Here is a 20,332-nt window from a genome sequence, read left to right on the forward strand (position 1 = left end):
TTTTAATCTTGGCTTATGCTCTCTTGTATTTACACCAACTTAGAACTGGGACCTAAAAAAAAGTATGAGAATGTTGAAAGTAGGTACCACTCTCCAAAGTAGAAAGGAAAAGGGGGCAGGGGACACACACAGCTTTTTCCAACTAAAGTAGTTGTGCCTACCTAAGGTTTAAGTCCAGTCCCATTTTCATACCAACGACAAAATTTGTAAAAGCAAATCTATTTATTGTATTTTAATTGACCTATACTACACCCCCTATTTTTCCATATTTTCAACAATTTAACACCTTTTCATTAAATGACATTATGCTTAAACATTTCTAATGCTACTGATTGAGCAATTTTTAAAAAAAAACCTCCTTAATTAGGTAATAAGTTAATTGGATATGAAAGCACCCTCTTTTCTTAAAAGTTTAACTTCCTGTTTAGCATATACTTGGACTCCTGTGTCAGAGCCCACCTTTTACTGGGGTGTGATCATTCCAAACAGGGTATCACCTATTATTAGACTTCTGTTTTTTCTGACTTTTTTTTTTTTCCTTTGCTTTTTGGTGAGGCAGTTGGGGTTAAGTGACTTGCCCAGGGTCACACAGCCAGTGGCAAGTGTCTGGTCTGAGTTTGGATTTGAACTCAGGTCCTCCTGGCTTCAGGGCCAGTTCTCTATCCACTGCACCATCTAGCTACCCCTAGACTTCTGTTTTTTAGAGAGAAATGACAACATATTCTTAAACTAAAAAGATTCCAGTGAAATGTTTAACAATCTGAAAGATAATAGAACTGTGTTAGGAAGTATGTATTTTAAAACAGTGGCTGTTCCTAAGTAAGCTACCTTTTAAATCTTTTTTTGTCACGTACAATAATCCTCTTCCAAAGAACCCTTCGATAACAATTCAAAAGAACTTTTTGTGTTAGCTATCTGGAGTAGCAGGCCAGATACCACCAACATACAGCCAATCAGTTTCCTTGTTTAGATTATGTAGCCTATTTGTGCAGGCACCAGATTGGCCCAAAATGCACATCTGACATTTTAGTCTCCCAATTGGATAGCATAGAATACCAAGTACCCATGGTGTAAGTTAGATATTTGAACAAAGTGGATATGCATTACTGTTGTAATAATGGAAGCGCCAAATCTTCATTCCAGCTTGTACTGCTAGATGTACAATTGATAAAACATGGTATTTTTAGGGGGAAACAAATTTTTATACTAAAACAGAGAAATTGATTAGCAAAATTGTAACAATAACAATGCACATTTATAAAGATCTTGAGGCTTACAAAGTATTTTCCTCATAACAAACCTGTAAGGTAGGTGGTGCAAGCATTATTTCCTTCCATAGAGGGGAAAGAAAGATTTAAGTGACCAGGGTCACATAGCCAGTAAGAACTGAGACTCCAACTCAGGTCTTCTGGTTCTCAAAACCAATAGTCTTTCACTATGCCACATTACCCAACTAAATTTCAAGCTTGCCTCTACAGAGAATTCCTACTCTGAGACTCTGAAGCCCCCAGTTATATCTGTAGTTTTGTTCCCTACACTTGTTTTTCACTGCAAACTACATTATTAGCTTTATCGTCCCCATACTGGTACAAAGGAACACACACATATCCTCACACACCTGAGTTTAGCCACTCTAATCTCAACAATGGTCACCAATAAACATTTATGAAGGACCTACTATGGAGGGTCAGCTAGGTGGCGCAGTGGATAAAGCTCTGGCCTTGGAGTCAGGAGGACCTGAATTCAAATTCGGCCTCAGACACTTGACACTTATTAGATGTGTGAACCTGGGCAAGTCATTTTGCCTCACCAAAAAGAAAAAAAAAAAAACCTATGTGCCAGGCTCTGGGAATACAAAGAAAGGTAAAAGACAGTTCTTGCCATGGGGAGCTCACACTAATGGGAGAAGACAACATAAAAACAACTATGTACCGACAAAATATATACAGATAAATTGTAGATAATCAGCAGAGAGAAGATCCTAGCATTAAGTGTGTTAGAGAAGTTGGGATAACCTATCATAACAGGCCATTGAGTGAAGTGATGCTGTTTTGGTTGAGGGGAAGAAGGAAGGGAGCCCAGAAATTTGTTTTATTTGGAGTAAACCATAATTTGAGATCATAGATAGTAAATGTTGGTTTTTTCCCCATTTATTCAAAAAATGACATGAGGCATTATCAAAAACTTGCCTTCTGGGATTCAACGCTTTTCTATTAATGAGATAAAATTGTTTATTTTGTAAAAAGGGGAGTTTGGGCCCTTTAAAGTCAAATAAATTCTTAATTAAGAGAATGTTTTTTGTGCCTGAACTAGTAGCCTTCATTCCTAACTGTTGTGTGATAGCAGTAGTCTGTTTTATATCTTCTTCTTCTTATACGTGTTGTGAGTTCCTTACTTTTGTCTTACTCTCCCCTTTTCCCTCCTCCTGCCCTCACCCCACCTCCAAATGCACTCTTTGTGCTTTAGAAATCAAGCTCTTCTACAACCACTGGGGAGAAGATTACAAGAGTGTACGAGCTGGGAAATGAGCCGGAGCGCAGGCTGTGGGTGGACAGATACCTGACCTTCATGGAGGAGCGAGGCTCACCTGTGGCCAGTCTGCCAGCAGTGGGCAAAAAGCCTCTGGACCTGTTCAGACTCTATGTCTGCGTCAAAGAGATTGGAGGCTTGGCACAGGTAAGGAGAGACTAGGTCCTGATTTGGATAGTGCCTTGGGGGCAGGGAGGTTTACGCTCTCTGATTTTGTGTACCCTGTTATTTTATCCAAAGAATGACTTGGATGGAAGCTTCAGGGGCACACTGATCAAATCAGGTGACAAAGCTGGAAGAGATGGGTGGCTAATATGTCAGATGACAGGATCCAAAAATTTCAGCAGGCTCGAAAGATGGCTCCATGTTAATAAAATAACATTTAACTATGTAGTCTTTCACTTGAATTAAAACAATTCAACTTCACAAGTCTAAGGGTGGGCTAGAGATTTTGTTTCTAAATGATCTGGGTTTCTTTGCAGATTTCACTATGAATTCACAATGCCAACAAAGCTGATGCCATTTTAGGTTCTGTTAAGAGGCGTGGTATCAAAAGAAAGAGGTGTCAGGCTACATTTAGAGTACTGGGGTTAGTTTTGCATGCAGGCCCAAAGGAGAGACACCATGCCACCTGAGAACCATTGGAAACAACTTGAAATACTTAGCCTAGGTCATCATATGTCAAATGTTAATTAAGACTTTTTCTTCTTAGGTCCAGAGAGCAAAACTAGGGCCATTGGGTAGAAGCTATAATAAGACAGAAAACTTTCTAGCAATTAGAGCCAGCCACCCATCAGTTACTAGCAAGATAGTGGGTTTCTCCAAAACTAGAACTTTTCAAGTAAAGTCCAGACAACCACTTTTTAACCTCATTATAGAGGGGCCTCCTGTACAGATATAGACTGAACTAGACTAGATGGTCTTCTCATCCTCTTTCTAATTCTGAGATTCTGTGATTTTCCATCTGCTTCATTGTTCACCTGTGTTAAAAAAAAAAAATCCCAAAAGTCTTAGTGCAAATGGTAAGCTTTAAACTGCCCTGAAGAGTTTTGGGATACCCTGTGTATGCAATATATAGCTAATTTGCAAAGACGTGCAAATGAGAATGAAGGTAACATTCTTATGAAACAATGAGGACGGTGGCCTGAGTAAAGAGAAATGAACATGGTAATTTTGTGGGACAGTGTGGAGACCAGCCTGTCTGTAGAGGAATGTTTGAAAAGTCCATTGAGAAAACGGGCCAAGCTAGATCTTATTCAGTTGCTTGTGGCAGGCAAAGGAGTTAAGATTTGATAAGATGGAAAATGGAGAATCACTGAAGATTTTTAATCAGTTGTTGTTCAGTCATTTCAGTCATGTCTGATTCTTTGTGACCCCATTTGGGGTTTTCTGGCAAAGATACTGAAGTGATTTGCCATTTCCTTCTCTGGCTCATTTTACAAATGAGAAAATTGACTTGTCCAGAGTCCCAGAGCTAGTAAGTGTCTGAGACCAGATTTGAACTCAGGTAGAGGAGTCTTCCTGACTCCAAGGATTCTATCCACTACATTACCTAGCTACCCTTTTTTTGTTTGTTTGTAAATCAGTAGAGTGATCAGTCTGGCACACTATAATGGATAGATTGAAGGGAGCCCGAGGTCATACATGGGGGACTCCAAGTATTACAGTAATCTAGGCAAATGAAGAGGAATAGATGTATGCAAAATGCATCTTGAAGGAAGAATTAATTGGTAAGACTTGGTCACTGCTAGATGTAGGGCATAAATAAGGGGCATCAATCAAAGCTAACACCTGGTTTCTAGCCTTGGGTGACAGGGAATATGATTTGTACTATTGATAGAAACAGAAAAATAGAAGAAACTGGTTTTTTTTTTTTCAGAGAGAGAAAGCGAACGCTGAGGTACTATTACATAAAGACTCTAGGTAAAGCCTGTGATTATTGGGCCATCAAAGGCCAAAAAAAAAAAATGTTCATGAGTAGATTTCAGTAGAAGTCAAGGTAAGGAAAATAAACATATGAAGGTTAGGATTCTGAGATTTCTTTCTGATTTTTTTGTGTTGTTCATTTTTATGACTATTTTAAACCCTTCTTGTGGTTGTTTTCAAAATAATTCCTGGAATCAGTATTTGAATTGAGGAATATAAAATTTGAAGTTTTAAAAATCTTCAGATCATTACCATTTAGGTTTAAGTGGAATGAAGAGTAGCATTTTAGTCATGGAAGCTTAAAAAAAATATCAAAGCCCTCTCAGGAACCCCCTTTCCCTTCTCCATTTCCCCACCCCAATTCTTCAGCTACATTCTTTTGAGACTTCTAAAGTATACCTATAGACTAGAGAAATAATAGACTTTGCCCATAAATAAATGTAGAAATTGTTGAAACACCTCACCCAAGCTCTTTCAACAGTGTGTATAACCAACTTAAACCTACAAAGGGGAGTCCTTGCTGGCTTAGCTAATGAGGCTTATTTGAATGTAGCTGGATGGCACAGTGGTGGAGAACTGGGCTGGCACTGCCCTCCTCCTGGCATGATCCCTACCTAGTGGGCCATCGGATATGGTTGGGAGCAGGTGCTGCATATTTATCAGTTCACAGCTTTGCATTTCAGGGTGTCCCAAGCAGCGTTCTGTTTACCATTTCTGAGGCAATCCACAGGCCTGCTGTTTGTAGCCTTGGTTTAAATGCCAAAATACTGGGCATTTAGACATTGAGCATTTCTGTGAGCATTATGCAGTTTGTTCATTATGCACCACTTAGAGCTAAGTAAATGGATATAAAGAGCTTTGTGACAAGGTTTGCATCCTAAAATTTAGTATTTTATGAGAAACTGTTTCCTTAACCCTTCAAATGCTATTGGGTATAACAGGTATATCAAAAGGGCAAATATTCTCCAAGTTGTTTGCAAATCCTCATGTTTTATTTATTCATTTGAATAACCTTTCACAACTCTGCTCCCTAGAGGCACCTAAAAGGTTAAAACATTACCTAAACTTTTTTTAATCATGATTTTCCTTGCAATTATATTCCTCTTTGGCCTAAATTTAAAAGAAGCCCACCATTTCTTGGTTCCTCATGATTGGGGGGGGGGGTATAGTAGCAATTCCCTCCAGAAGCATAAATTGTACCCACCAACCACACTTAAGCTGACAGTTCTAATAGGGCCCAACTCAGTGCATTAAATGGTATGTCACTGTGTCTTAAAGTTACAGTTATTTACTAAAGGGGCCCAATTCCTGGTGTATCTTGTCTTCAGTAAGGCATTGATCAATCCCCCAAGAAAGCCTCAAGTGGCAGGACATGAGCCAGGAATTACAGGCTCATCCTTCTGGCAGCTCTTGGCTATTTGGGAGGAAAAACTGTTTTTTCATATCAATGCTCAAACGCTTAAATTGCAGAATAGTGCTAGTGTTATTGCTTTTTTAAATTAGTTTTTAGAACTTTTTTTTTTTAATTAGAAGAGGGCGGGGGTGTGAGAGCATACATTTGTTCAGAGATAAATTGCTCGCTAGGAGCAGCGCAAGCCTTGGATGAGTGCAAAGCATTAGAAGAAGCACCAGGCAGAAGACTCAACAAGCAAAGCTTTTTATGTAGCTATCAGCAGGTTCCTTAATGGTTTTATAACTGTAAATGCTGTCTATGCACTACTGAGTGGGAGTAATGAGCATTAGTTAAAAGAGGCAAATAAAAAAAAAAAGTAAACCAAGACGTTAAGTGCCTTTTTTTCTTTCTTTCTTTCTTTCTTTTTTTCTTTTTTTTGGTCTCCTGGTTTTAAACAAGCCACTTTGCTACAAACCAATGATCTTGCCATTTATTTTGCCTAGGTTAATAAAAACAAAAAGTGGCGCGAGCTGGCCACCAACCTGAATGTGGGCACTTCTAGCAGCGCAGCCAGCTCCCTGAAAAAGCAGTATATTCAGTACCTGTTTGCCTTTGAGTGCAAGATTGAAAGAGGGGAGGAGCCCCCTCCCGAAGTCTTCAGCACTGGAGATACTAAGAAACAAGCTAAGATTCAGCCGCCATCTCCTGGTAAGTAGTAGAACTACAGTCATTTGTATAGCAATAAAGATTAAAACAAGGATGGTTGATTACCACTGAATCACAATGGAGCACCCAGAATGTGTTAGATGCCATACTCCCAAAAGACAAAGTCTTTACTTTTGGCAAGTGTGTATGACAATAAACTAGATGAAAAAGTGAAATGAGTACATTTTCCCACATTATATCGGTTGTGATCTAGAGGTTGTGTTCTTCGATTTTAGAATATGAGATTTTTTTTGGTAGTTTTAGTTTATTTTATTTTCTGTTTAATCTAAATCCTGAGGAAATGATATGGAGCAGAGAAGTCAAGCAAATGCCTAGAATGCCCACCATTCCTGGTGAGGCCCAACCAAATTAAAATGTAATTGAAAAATATTTAACAACATAAATAAAAATAGAGTGGAACATGGATAATGTTAAGAGATGGTTTTCTCAATCAGTATACTATCCTCAGGGATCCTTATATAGGGGTTTAGTACCTCCCCACCTCCTTTTCTATTTGATTTTGATACCGGTGGTGTGAAGAGAGCCTAAGAATTTGTAATCTGGGAGTAGTTCACAGTTTGATGCCACAGGCTCTGGAGTAATAGATTAATAGACTCTGTGGTAATAGGTTAATAAACTCTTACTCCTTACTCTTACTTACTCCTTCACTCCCTTCCCACATTTTTTTGAGTATTCCCTTAAAATTTCTCTAGAAAATAAGTGATTGCGTCTTGATTCTCATTTTGCTAACTTCAAGGTCTCATTAACCTGCTTTTAATACTTTTCTCTTTTGGATCATCTGTCTATCTTTGGAAAGACCTGTAGAATTCCAGTATCTGGGGAATTAAGCCACAGCCTTGTGATGGCTTAAAAAGTCTGCTGAGCTATGAAATAAGTCACTTTCATTGTCTTCCTTGGCAGGAGACTAGTGGCAAATTGAAAAAAGTGGACCTAGCCTGATGGTTCCAAATCCATCAGTGCAACATTTCATTTTTTAAAACATAGGAAAGAAGCAATGTTAAGGAATTTAGTATACTACCCTGGTGAAATGCCATAAGGCTATTTTATCGTTCTTGTGGTTTTGTTGGTTTTGTTTTTGAGTAGCACAGTGTTTGACCTAGGTCTTAGACATTCTGAGTATCATTCCTAACCCTGCCATAGATCTGACTTGGGTCTGTTTTCTCATTTGCAAAATAAGGGTAATTATACCTATCTTTTAAGTTAATAAAAGATTTCATCAGTTTATTACCTGTGATCAAAGTGAAGTCATTTGAGATGCTTAGAAAAGGGGCACTACAATAATACAAGTTGACAATCACACACTTGTAGCCTGTAGTAGTAGTAGTGTAGTGGTGGTGGTATCTCTTCTCTTTTAGGTAGTTCCATCTTTTTCTTAGTACTTTGTGTTCTGTTGTCTGTTATTGTCCCATGTTTTGACAAATGATATTGGATAAGAAAGCATCTTTTAGTTGGAGCATAGCATTAAGAGGATTTCCTTAAAACATCCTCCTTAAAAGAGGCACGTTTTTTAAAAAAAGTAAACCAAGACATTAAGTGTTTGGGGTTTTTTTTGGGGGGGGGGTTCATCTTAGCTTTAAACAAACCACTTTGCATCAAACCAATGATCTTACCATTTATTTTGCCTACATCAATTAAATTAAAGCAAGAAGCTGGCAACCAATCTAATACGACTTTAATAGAAGGTTTTTTAACTGTCTCAGACAAAATGTCTTAACATTTTTCATGACTACTTTCTGGCCATTAAGAATTACATTACAGGAGGACCTGAGTTCAAATCTCACCTCAGACACTTGACACTTACAAGCTGTGTGACCCTGAGCAAGTCACTTAACCCTGATTGCCTCACCCAAAAAAAAAAAATTGCATTGGTGCCAGGTACAAAGGGGGTAGTCACTCCTAAATTTTGTCCTGTTCCACCTCCCTGGCCAGTTCTAAACAATTCTTACTATCAAAGGGTTCTATTTGGTTTTAGACTGTTCATTTTTGAAGTCACAACCCACTGTCTGAAATATTTTTCCAATATCTCTTCTCATGCACTGCAACTTTTGAGCATTATTTTAAACATTAATTTTTTTTAAAAAGAGCAAAAAGTAATCACCTGGTGAAAAGGCAATTAATTATTTTTAAACAAATAATTCTGGCTGCCATTTTGACAACTAAAGTAATAGCTCGAGTGGGACCACCAGAAGATCTTGAGAGCCATGCTTGATTCGGAGTAAGAATCCCTTGATATTTATGACTCGACCCTAAGAATCTCTTGAGTCTTTATTCATCATCTAACACCTTAAAAACTACAAAATCTAATTTAAAATTTTCCACAACATTACATTCAGTTCACAGAGTTAAAACAAGCTGCCTATGAACAGCCCTGAAACTATTTTTTCCAAAATAAAAACCCAGCAGGACATAGGGACCAAAGTGGGGATGTCTGCAAAGATCTAAAGGTTTGTTTTATTTGCCAGGAAAGAACTTGTGTCACTGAATGGTCTGCACTTGTGTATGGAGAATGGCTTTCCCAGTGTGCATCAGCTTTAGTACAAGAAATCCCGCTGAGGTATAGATGCTTCAGAAAGTATAGGGCCGGTTCCCTTAACAGTCAGCCCTTTCTCTTTGCCTTTTTTTTTTTAAACTGCAGTTTATGGCAACATTATCGTTTTAACGCCACAAAAGAGCTAGGATTGCAGGTGTACTTCAGATAATCCATCCCTTTTAGTTGTCTAAATGGAGCTGAAGCCCTCTGGAACAGGAAGTAGACATAAAGGTTCCTGGTCTTAACCATTAAGTCGATACACATGAGGAAAAAGCGCCTTACATAATGCACAAGCAGGCTAAATGGATTGAGCCGGGAATTGTGCTGCTTTCAAGACACTGCTTGACAGAACAAAGAGGAATGTCGTCCCTAGATGATGGTGGTGTCGCTAGCAAATCCATTGGCTTCTTTCATTTATATGATTTTTTTTTCCCCAGACAAGAAACATGTTTTAGGTAATAGTGTTTAATAAACAGATGCTCCTGGCCATTTTTATGTCATGAAATTTTAACCCAGGATGAGACACCTGGGTCCTCATCTAATCCAACCTTCTAATGCTAGGGAGGAAGAAACCAAGGACCCCTGAGAGGTAGAAAGTCCTTTATGCAAGGGACTGCACAGCGAGCTGATGGGTGAGCCTAGGACTAGAACCCAGGCCTCGAAGTTTTCTTTCTTTGCTCAGGAATTTATTGGTCAGTCGACTAATGAACTAATTGCCATTCTGGGAATTGAGTTGTGTTCTGAACACATTTACTTGGTCAGAATCTCACATGTTAGAATGACTTAAAGAAGTCAATTTTCAGCTAAAGTAAAATGTGTGCTGTCTAGCCACCTTTTGGACTTGTCTCAACCTAAGTTCTGTGATGTTTTTTTCCCCAATGCTAGAGCCATTGTATAGCTCATTTTACCCTCGTTCATTTCGAGTGAGAGCCATGAGTTTTTCCCATGTACTCATGCATAGTTATCACATGTACAGCATTTGTTGCAAATGAAGCTAAAATATCATTAAATAAAAATAAATAAAAAATTAAAAAGCATTATTCTAGGCAAAGAATTAATGGTCACGTCTGAACATATGCAGAAACCAGCCAACTCTGTTCTAAGTATATTCTAACCTTCTTCTGTGTTTAAGTTGAAGTGTGTTACACTGATCTCTAACTGAATTCTGCTGGTCACTGGAAATCCGTAAAGACCCAATCTTTTCAGACATCAGAAGCCAAAGGCATCAATGTAGCCACTGCTGAATGTCTGGGTGGTTTTTTTCATACTGTGAGACTCAGCTTACTGCTTTCAAATAAGTAGAATTAGTTGACAAGGATAACGAAGCCTAAGAAGGGCTTTAGGGGCATATGGTAGTGTCTTTATGATGCCAATGGGGATCTCATTATAATAAACATATAAAAGTTTTTGCTAAAGTTGTAACGAACAGCGCCAAGGACTAGCTCCTAAGGTTGCCTTGGTAGCAGTGAAGCCAGGCTTGGGGAGAAGGAGCCAGGGATGGGGTAAAGAAGCCACTCATTCAATTAGTAAGTCTGTAACCAAAAACCCATCCATCTTTGCTGGCAGGTGGCTGACTGAATTTCTATTATTAGCTGACAGGTGATGTCACAAAACCTGTCATGGATCCAGCTAGGGAATCCTCAGTGGAAGATAAATGAGAAAAGGGTCTGGGTTATAAACAAAGCTGGCCTCTGGTTGACCTCCATTCACTGTAGACCTGTGACATCCCAGGCTCTCCTTCCCTTTCCCCATCCCCCTTTCCCCAACCCCAGTCAGAACTAGGGCACTGGGTTCATGCTGTGTAAATTATCTTCCCAGCGTGAAGTCTGGCTGTTCAGTCTGAAGTATGTGAATGTACTTAACCTTCAATAACCTTTCCATTGTTTACTTTAGAGTATACATTTGTAGCTTCTGGCAAAAGGTAGGGATATCCTAGAGAGCCTGCCAGCCTTCTCTATTAATGGAGTTTCAAGAGGTTGAATTCATTTTTTTTTTCTTTCCTGAAAGGGGAAAAGAGACCGTAGAGGGAGAGAAAAAAACACTGGCAAAGAGGAAGAATTTTTCCCTTTTTTTATTAGCTGTAAATTTGAACAGTTGTAAATAAGGGTCATTCTGAAATCACACAGCTTTTGTAAGCCATCTTTCCAAGGAGTTGTGGATGCCATTTGCTCCTAATGATTTCAATTGCAGATTTCTTCTCTGCCATGTCTTAGAAGGGTGAAGGTATTTCTGCTCCTATTCCTTCACATTTATGAAGGGTTCCCCCATCTTTCATTACCAATGGCTTTTCCCCCCCATTTTCATATTTCTGTGTTTGTTCCCAACATTGATTTATACCTCTGCAGTAGTCATCCCTTAATAGTAAATACAACAGAAAATGAGTCACTAAACTTTTCTCTATTCATTGGCTGGAATCTTCCCACCTCATCTTTTTTTTCCCCCCAGCTGTGAAGGAACTGAATAAACTTTAGTGGCCCCTTCTTTTCACACACACACACACACACACAAACACACACACACACACACACACCTCTCAAAAGATTTTGTCCTAAGTGCAGTAGAGATAAATGTGTAATTCTGCTGAAGATTTCTGAGTAAAAATAACAATTTCCATTTTAGCTCCTAACTCTCATTGACTGACAATATGGTCTTACCCTGAGTTCCTTGAAGTCATTTTCCCCAAAAGTAAAATATGGATCTCCATGTTAAATGGAACCACATTGATGTATGATGTTTAACTTAGTGGCCTGTCATGTTTCCACTTGTTTCAGTCTGTAGGGAGTTTGTAGGAAATAGGAAAAAGTTCAAAGTCAGACCCCCTCATTCCAGTTATCATTTCATTGTTTGGAGATTAAAATAGCATCTATTACTTCTTCATATAACATTCAACGGGGAAATGGCTAAGCTTTTAATGATGGCAAATCCTAGAGGTTGAAAATGTACTGAAATGTCATTAGGCTTCTTATGAACTCATTTTATTGCTTGTTTTTGTGGGTTTCTGTCACAATGGATAATTTCTCGCCTTTTTTTTTTTCCTTTCATCTTGGTGCCACCGTCAGCTAATTCAGGATCCTTACAAGGTCCACAGACCCCCCAGTCAACTGGTAGTAACTCTATGGCAGAAGTTCCAGGTGATCTGAAGCCTCCCACACCAGCCTCTACACCTCATGGACAGATGACACCAATGCCAGGTGGCAGGTATGTTAAGACGCACAAAATGCTCTCTGTCATTTCCCTTACTGGACTGCTGTCTATAATGAAGCTGTTCATAGCTCATTACTTAACTTTCCTGGAGCATCCTCCATAGAGAAAGAAATTAACAGTTTGCATGGTAGTCATTTCTATAGGCTATTTTGAAGGATTTTTTTTTTCTATACCTAAAAACAAAGGTCATTGTATACTGGTTCGTTGCATTGCTTTGTGTTGGTAATTCCTACCAAGTCATTGAACTTTCATTTCCTCCCTCTGTCTAGGAACAGTGCAGTCAGCGTGCATGACCCCTTCTCGGATGTGAGTGATTCCTCATTCCCCAAACGGAACTCCATGACACCAAATGCACCATACCAGCAGGGCATGAACATTCCAGACATGATGGGAAGGATGCCCTATGAGCCTAACAAGGATCCCTTTGGTGGAATGAGAAAAGGTATATACTTAATGTAACCTGAATTGTTGTGGTCATGTCCTTTATCTTCTTGTCAAACACTATCACCAGGTATCTCAAAAGGAAATATACTGGTGTTTTACACACACACAGTGTTTTATAGACACATCTGTATTGTAGTTAAATTATAAAAATATATTGATATAATAAATACCTAAATGTTACATGTACATATAAGATGTTTTATACACACACGGATAGATGGATAGATAAAACATTTATATAATGTATATTTTTAATCACATAGGGCAGCTAGGTAGCCCAGTGGATAGAACACTGAGCTTGGAATGAAGGAGACTCTTCTTCCTGAGTTCAGATCCAACCTCAGACACTTACTAGATGTGTGACCCTGGACAAGTCATTTAATCCTGTTTGCCTCAGTTTCCTCATCTGTAAAATGAGCTGGGGAAGGAAATGGTAAAACACTTCAGTATCTTTGCCAAGAAAACCCTAAAATGGAGTCATGGAGAGTTGGACATGACTGAAATTGACTGAGCAACAGAAACATATATAAAATATTTATATGATATATGTTTTTATCACATACATATACACAAACACATACTGTTTATTCATCAATTTCCACTGTATAGTAAGCACTAGAGAAGGCATGGCCATCTAGGTCACTGTACCTTTCTAGCTTCTATCTAAGAAAGATGTTTCCAAAAGAAGCTCAATCATCATTTTCTGTGGCCCTCTTCTACCTGTAGGTATGACCTGCTTTTTAAAAAATCTAAACCTTTTTTTTTTTTTTTAAAGCAGAAAAATTAGTGAGTAGATATTAGTTTTTCAAATGCATTTTCCATGCTTCTTTAAATCAGATCTTCCCTAGTGCATTTAAATATTCCTTTACAGATCATGAATTGCTTCATATCAAGTTGACATAGTACTAAAGTCTTAGGTGTCACTACCTAACCAATCAGAAATGAAGATCAAGCATCTCTGAAATCAAAATGTAAATCAGTAGGAATGTTGGATTTGATTTTCCAGAATTACAATCACATCTTCACAGGGATATATCTTCTGCTCTCTTGTATAAAGTGAAAATAAAGTTGTATTTCTTTTTATAAATTCCCGTAGCTCCCCATTACCTTGAGGATTAAATACAGATTCCTCTGTTTGGCGTTTAAAAAACACTTTCACGTTCTGCCTCCAAAATGCCTTTCCAGCCTAATAACATATTCCAGTTCATGTATTCTGTGGTCCAACCACATTAACGTTCTTAGGCCTCCTCATAAGTGCCACCTTCTGTCACCATGCCTTGGTGCAAGCCTTCCCCCATGCCTGAAATGGGATTCCCTCCTCACCTCTGCCTCTCAGAATCCCTATTTCTTTCAAAACTAAGCTCAACCACCACTATCTACATAGGGCCTTTCCTGATTCCTTCCGCCTTTTTCTGTCCCTCAGGCCCCAGATTGCCATGTATTTGTATATATTTTGAATACAGCATAAGTGTCTTGAAGGCCTCCCCAGATAGATTGTAAGCACCTTGAGGCCAGGGTCAGTTTTCTTTCTGTCTTCACATTTGGCACAGTGTGTAACACCTAGTGAGTGCTTAATAAATGGTTGTTAATTAATGGATGGTGGAAACTCCTTTTGGGTATAGGTTAGACTAGAGCTAGATGCTCCTGGGGTCTCTCCCAACTCTAATTCCAACTCTAAATTCTGTAATTCTGTGACTTTGGAAAGAGAAGTAGCTAAGTGTAGGTAGGCAACATTTGGGAGTCTATGTTTGGAGTTTATTGTAAACTAAAGTAATTATCTACCTATGCTGGACCAGACAGGCTATTAATATTCCTTTTATTTCACAAAGCCTACACTTTTTGTTATTTAGAGAGAAAAATCCTTACTAACAAGGTTTTAAGTCATGAAAATTTTCAGTCCTACACTGTAACCTATCTAGAGAAAACTATATAGAATTAAGTATGTAATGTGTTGCCATCATCAACTAAGTGACACAGTGACTTAAATGAACCCTTTTCCTCTAATTTTTTTCTGTTTTTTTTTTTTTTGTCTCCCTATAAATTATAGCATTTAAATAATTGGGACCAAGTTAAAATAACATTCTCCTTCCCCCCCCAAAAAATGGAAATTTAGGTGCTGGGTCGTGACCGCATCCCTGACCGAAATGAAATGGAAACTATCTTCCCCCCTGTGTCTGATTTTATTACACCAGTACACCAGTGAATTTGCTGAGCTTCGGTGAAAACAGTTATCACCAAAAGTCATGGAGTCTTTTGTATTGTCTTACTTGCAAAAAATAAGGCAGTAGGTTGTCATACAAAAAGCCTGATCCTGAAATTAGGAGCCCTGCGTCCTTAGTGTTGATTTCCTGACTCTAGCTGTGTATCCTCAGACAAGTTTCTTAACCACTCTACCTCAGTTTTCATCCATCTATAACATGATGTTGATAATGCCTACCCTACCATCAGATTTTAGTGAGATAATAAATATGTAAATATTTTCATAGGTTAACAGGTCTAGAGGCAGAAGGAATTTCAGAGTCCGACTACTCCAACATCCCCCCACCCCCGGCCGCCATTTTAGAGATGAACAAACGATCCCCGAGAAATAAACTGACTTGATAGAGTATATAGTTTGTTTATATGGAGTTTAATACAGAGGCCTTTTCTCAGTTACATCCTTCTCCTCTTCTGTATATCCTTTGATACTGTCAATCACTCTCTTCTCCTTGATACGATGTCCTCGCTAGGTTTTTGTGACCCTGTTCTCCTTGGTTCTCCTCCATCCTGTCGACCCCCTCATATCCACCCCCTTCTGCCTGACACTGCCACCACCCTGCTCCGTGCCCTCATCACTTCACACCTGGACTAATGTAGTAGCCTTGCTTAGTGAGTCTTCCTGCCTCAAGTCTCTCTCCATTCAGCTGTCAAATTGATCTTAAAGCAAAGCTCTGACCAGGTCACCCCCAACACTCTACCCCCACCTCCATCCTGCCTCAAACTCTTTCAATAAACTCCAATGGTAACTCCAGGATCAATTATAAAATCCTCTGTTTGGCTTTTAAAGCCTTTCACGTCCTGGCCCCTTCTACTTGCTCCAGTTTTTAAACATCTTACATCTCTCCCCATATTCTGTATGTATCCTGTTTAGAGTTGTGTGCATATTGTCTCCCCACCCCCATTAGACCATGAGATCCTGGAGAATAGGGTTTTGGGGGGGGGGGTTTGCCTTTCTTTGTATTCCCAGTGCTTAACATAGGTTACCTGACACATAGGAGACACTTAATAAATGCTAATTGACTTAACTTGAAGCAGCATAATGTACCTATATGAAGCTAAACAGTTAACATCATCAGTTTCTAGCTGTCAAATGGGGATAATACTAGCATTAACCATTTAATAGAGTTATTATAGGAAAGCACTTCATAAATCTTAAAACATTATAGAGATATGATATTATAATGAAAAATACTATTATAATATGCTTAATTCTATCATATACATTATTCAGACTTACTACACTTCCAATTTTTTTTTTTTTTTTGTTACCAACTTAGAAAATTTTCATCAGGCCTTCCCATACTTCTGACACAATAACCATCAATAGACTAAAAAAGCTCAATATTAATACTGTGGGTCAATTAAAATTTTTATTAAAATTCTTAATTGCCTACAGGCTAGTTTCTTCTGGGTCTGGCCTAATTTCCTTCAGGTCCTAGGCCTATGCTAATTTGCATATCTGACCTAATTGGAACTCTATTCTCTGTTATAAATACAATTGTTTCTTCTTTCATTAATTGGAATTACTCTAATTTTGTAGCTATTTTCTTTACCCTGATTCCATAAAGGTCAGTACCTGGATAAATCTAGTAGGTTAGGAAGAATATTTTTTAAGGGTTTCTCTTTTTAATAAATTACCCTCGTGACAGAAATCATACTTACCTACATACCCGTCTGTTCTCTGTTTAAAAAATAGATTCTCAGCCTACAGTCTTCTTTCAGTGAAAACACTAGTTTAGAATATACTAAATTTTGAAATGGCATGTGCTACTTGTTAATTCCCTCAGGACTGAGTTTCAGAAGGGTGCGTTGACAACAGCAAATATGGCTATGGGTGTACCTCTCATTTTCCATTATATTTCATAGGTCAGGAAATTTGTATATGGTGTTTGCAGTAGTCTGCAAACTCAAAAACTCTGGTGTTGAGTATGGCTGGTAATCTCCATACTGGGTGCTACTTGTGTGTCTTGAAACCAGGCCTCAGAAGTACTTGCATTTGGGGTTCTCCATGTACCCAAGTACTCAGGCCTAAAGATCTGCATCCATAAACAGTACTCCTTGCCACATTGTCAGATTTTAGGGAAGAGGGTAAGGGAATGTAGATGACCAACAAAGTGAGGAGCCAGGTCCTTCCTACAGCTGGCCTATCTCTTCGTCCACCACTTGAACCAAGAGGGCGGGGGGGGGGGGGGGGGGGGGGGGGGGGGGGGGAGTTTGGAAGCAGCGAGGAACTTTAGAAACTAGCTAACAAAGCCCTTAAGATATCTGGCCTCGAGTTCAGAGGGATTCCTATAGTTTGGTATCTAGCTACCTGGGTAGGATAGGAGAAGGAATGATTCTGCTGACAAAATGAACTCTCCACACTTTAAATACCCAAGTCCGCAAAACTCATTTTGAACTTGAAATTTAATGGAACCCAAATTCCCTATTCTGCTTTCTCAAGATTATTGCTTTATTTTGGCACTAGATTATCAGTAACCATTGTTAGGATGGTTCATCTGGTAGGGTTCTGGCCATTATTTCCTGTAAAATAATGGATTAAAGATAGTAGAAGTTTACCTTGAAAGTTTTGTATCAGTGCTTGGTTCTCTGTCCTTCCTTAAGTGATTATTCCTTCTTTAAAATGTTTCAGTGTCTGGAAGTAATGAACCCTTCATGACACCAGGACAGATGCCTAATAGTGGGATGCAGGACATGTATAACCAAGCCCCAACAGGAGCAATGTCCAACATGGCAATGGGCCAGCGACAGCAGTTTCCCTACGGAGCCAGTTATGACAGAAGGTGAGTTTTGTTTTAGTTTGTTTTTCCTAAGGTGAAGGCAGAGAACATTTTCATAGGAATCCTCTTCTCCATACACATCTAAGTGAGAAGAACAGATCAGTTCATACATTGAGAGCTCTGGTAACTGAGCCACTTATGATCACTGTGTTTCTGGTTTCTATGGGGATTAATGAGGTAGGGAGTGGCAACTCATTCAGCCTACTGTTGATCAACACGTGGGTGTGTTAGACAACTGCCTTCATAGGTCTGCCTCCTGATGTGTGCCTGGGCAGAGCAGAATCCTCATCCCAGTCTTTAAAATGCAAGTGTATTTATGTAGATGAAAATGCCAAACCACCCAAGTTATAAAAATATGCTTCACTTGGCTTGAATGTGTTAGAAATCTTCTCTCCAAGTACTCAGTCTTTACTATTTGAAATAAAAAAGCACATTTCTCCAAACTATCATTTCATTTCAAAACTATCAGATGTTTTCATTTATTGTAATAACAGTAAAGTTTATTACTTCAGTTTGCAAAAATTCATGTTTACATGAATTGAAGCAAGAATTCTTCAACTTTAATTTTCTCTCTCTCACTTTCTTTCTCTCTCCCTCCCGCATCCCAGTCCCTCATCCTCCCGCATCCCAAATCCCTCATCTTCTTCTGAAATAGTTTTGGGACATGCCCATGCATTGAGAAAACTACAATGGGAATTAACCTGTAGGCTATGTTTGTAGGTGCCCAGATGTCATTTGAACACCGTTTGAGGTGGACTTGCATGACTTTCTACTTCTTCCTTTTCGACATCGAGTCCAGTTTTAAATAAAATGTCCATTAAGAACCAGAGAATACAGGTTTTCTTCCTTGGTACCTTTGAAAAAAAAGAAAACTGAAATATTTATCTAGGTTTTTTTTTATATTTACAGAAGAAAAGTAATTCCAAAAAATGTTTCTGAAAGATAAAAAGATCAGTAAGAGTATTTCTGCGTAAAATAAATATGAAAAGAGTGCGTAGTTGAACTATTGAGAAAACTACATTGGGAATTAAGTAATTCCCGGTGTAATTTAATTCCCAGCCTGAAACAAGATGCTTAGAAAAGTTATCTTTGTAAAGGCTCATTATTTAGGTTTAGGTTACCTCTTTTTCTGCAAATTGCCTCTCCTAGTCAATAAATTCTATACCTGCCCAACAGAATTTAATTTAAATGAAGAATTTTTTTTTCTATATTGGGGAGGGGGAGTTGTTAGAGAGGAAAAGCACTATTGAGACCTTTCTAGTTAAAATCACACTTGTAGTATGGCTTATCTCAGAAATGCTTAAAGGATTTTTTTTTCACTTGAAATAAAAAATATAAGGTCCTGTCTCTTGTTAAATTTATAGCCTGTCAATTTACAGGTCAAATTACAGCCTGCCTGAAAAGGCAGCATGGGACCACCTGTTCAAAGCAGTACAGATACAGTGCCTTCTAGCAGTGACCCTAGCCACATCTTCTCCTAATCATTATCCTAGCCAGGAAATGAGGATGATAATTTCTCTGCAGCATCGGTATTCATTAGATAACCATTATAGTTCTAATAAGTACAAGCCCTTGGTATACAATGTTGGGCTTTGCTTTGATTTATTTGGGAGTTTTGAGTGGAACAGGCAGGGTTAGGAGTCACTGTTCACCATCCTTAGAAAGTGAAAAGATACTCTTAAAATTCCATACTATTGCTTTTCTGAAGCAACCATTTTTTTTCCTATTTCCTCTACTTTCAAGTGCTTTTCCTATTTCCTCTGTTTTCAAGAACTTTACCTGGCTTAGTTTTAAAATGTCAGTCTACAGGCTTCTGCCACTTGGTTGGGAGGTGAGATGAACAGTTTGCTTACCCCATAATAATAGAGTTCCTGTTATTTTCCTTTATACCTCACTCCGAGAAATACCTATTAACTCCCCAATACCCACCACCCAATACTGAACAAACCTGATCATTTCTGACCCAAACTAGTTGAAAATGTAAGCTCTTTGAGAGCAGAGACTGTTCTAATTTTTTTGGTTACCGTATTCCCAGTGCCTGGGACATATTAGGTGTTTAATGTATGCTTATAAATTTAAATTGAATCCAGATAAATATGACTTTGAAATCCTGGACGAGTCACCCGTATGTGCTCTAGGTAACTCTCTAAGACCACCAGTTTTAGAGAATGTGCCAACCTGCATTGGCAGTGAGCATTTCCACATCCAGGACTTCCTATTCTTTTCCTTTCTTATTAGCCAATTTCTCCTGTGCCTTTGTCTTTTGTATTTCTTATTAAACATTAAGATTAATAAACCAGATTAGAGCCAAATAGCATAAGGCTTCATTCATGATATTTTAAAGGAATGGAATGTTTCATCTTTACGTTGTATTAGAAAGGAATGCTACCGTCAACAAATTCGATAACATTTGAAATAACTTTTAAATGTGTTATTAAGAAAATAGGAACTTATTTACCTTGTCAGGGAGTAGCAGAAACTTGAAACGTGTGTGTGTGTGTGTGTGTGTGTGTGTGTGTGTGTGTGTGTGTGTGTGTGTGT

The 20,332-nt window shown here is 38.5% G+C and overlaps 1 protein-coding gene across 1 annotated transcript in view; it reads left to right on the forward strand.

Moving 5' to 3' along the window:
• LOC114031462 (AT-rich interactive domain-containing protein 1B-like) overlaps positions 1-20,332 on the forward strand; it is a 550,161-nt gene that overhangs the window by 519,377 nt on the left and 10,452 nt on the right. Inside the window, 5 exon segments of the mRNA XM_027846531.1 lie at positions 2,467-2,676; positions 6,352-6,556; positions 12,164-12,302; positions 12,578-12,750; positions 17,644-17,794. Coding sequence (XP_027702332.1) covers positions 2,467-2,676; positions 6,352-6,556; positions 12,164-12,302; positions 12,578-12,750; positions 17,644-17,794 — 878 coding nt within the window.

The sequence above is a fragment of the Vombatus ursinus genome, unplaced genomic scaffold, assembly GCF_900497805.2.
Source record: "Vombatus ursinus unplaced genomic scaffold, bare-nosed wombat genome assembly UNPS02015175.1, whole genome shotgun sequence".
In the NCBI taxonomy this organism is placed as follows: Eukaryota; Metazoa; Chordata; class Mammalia; order Diprotodontia; family Vombatidae; genus Vombatus; species Vombatus ursinus.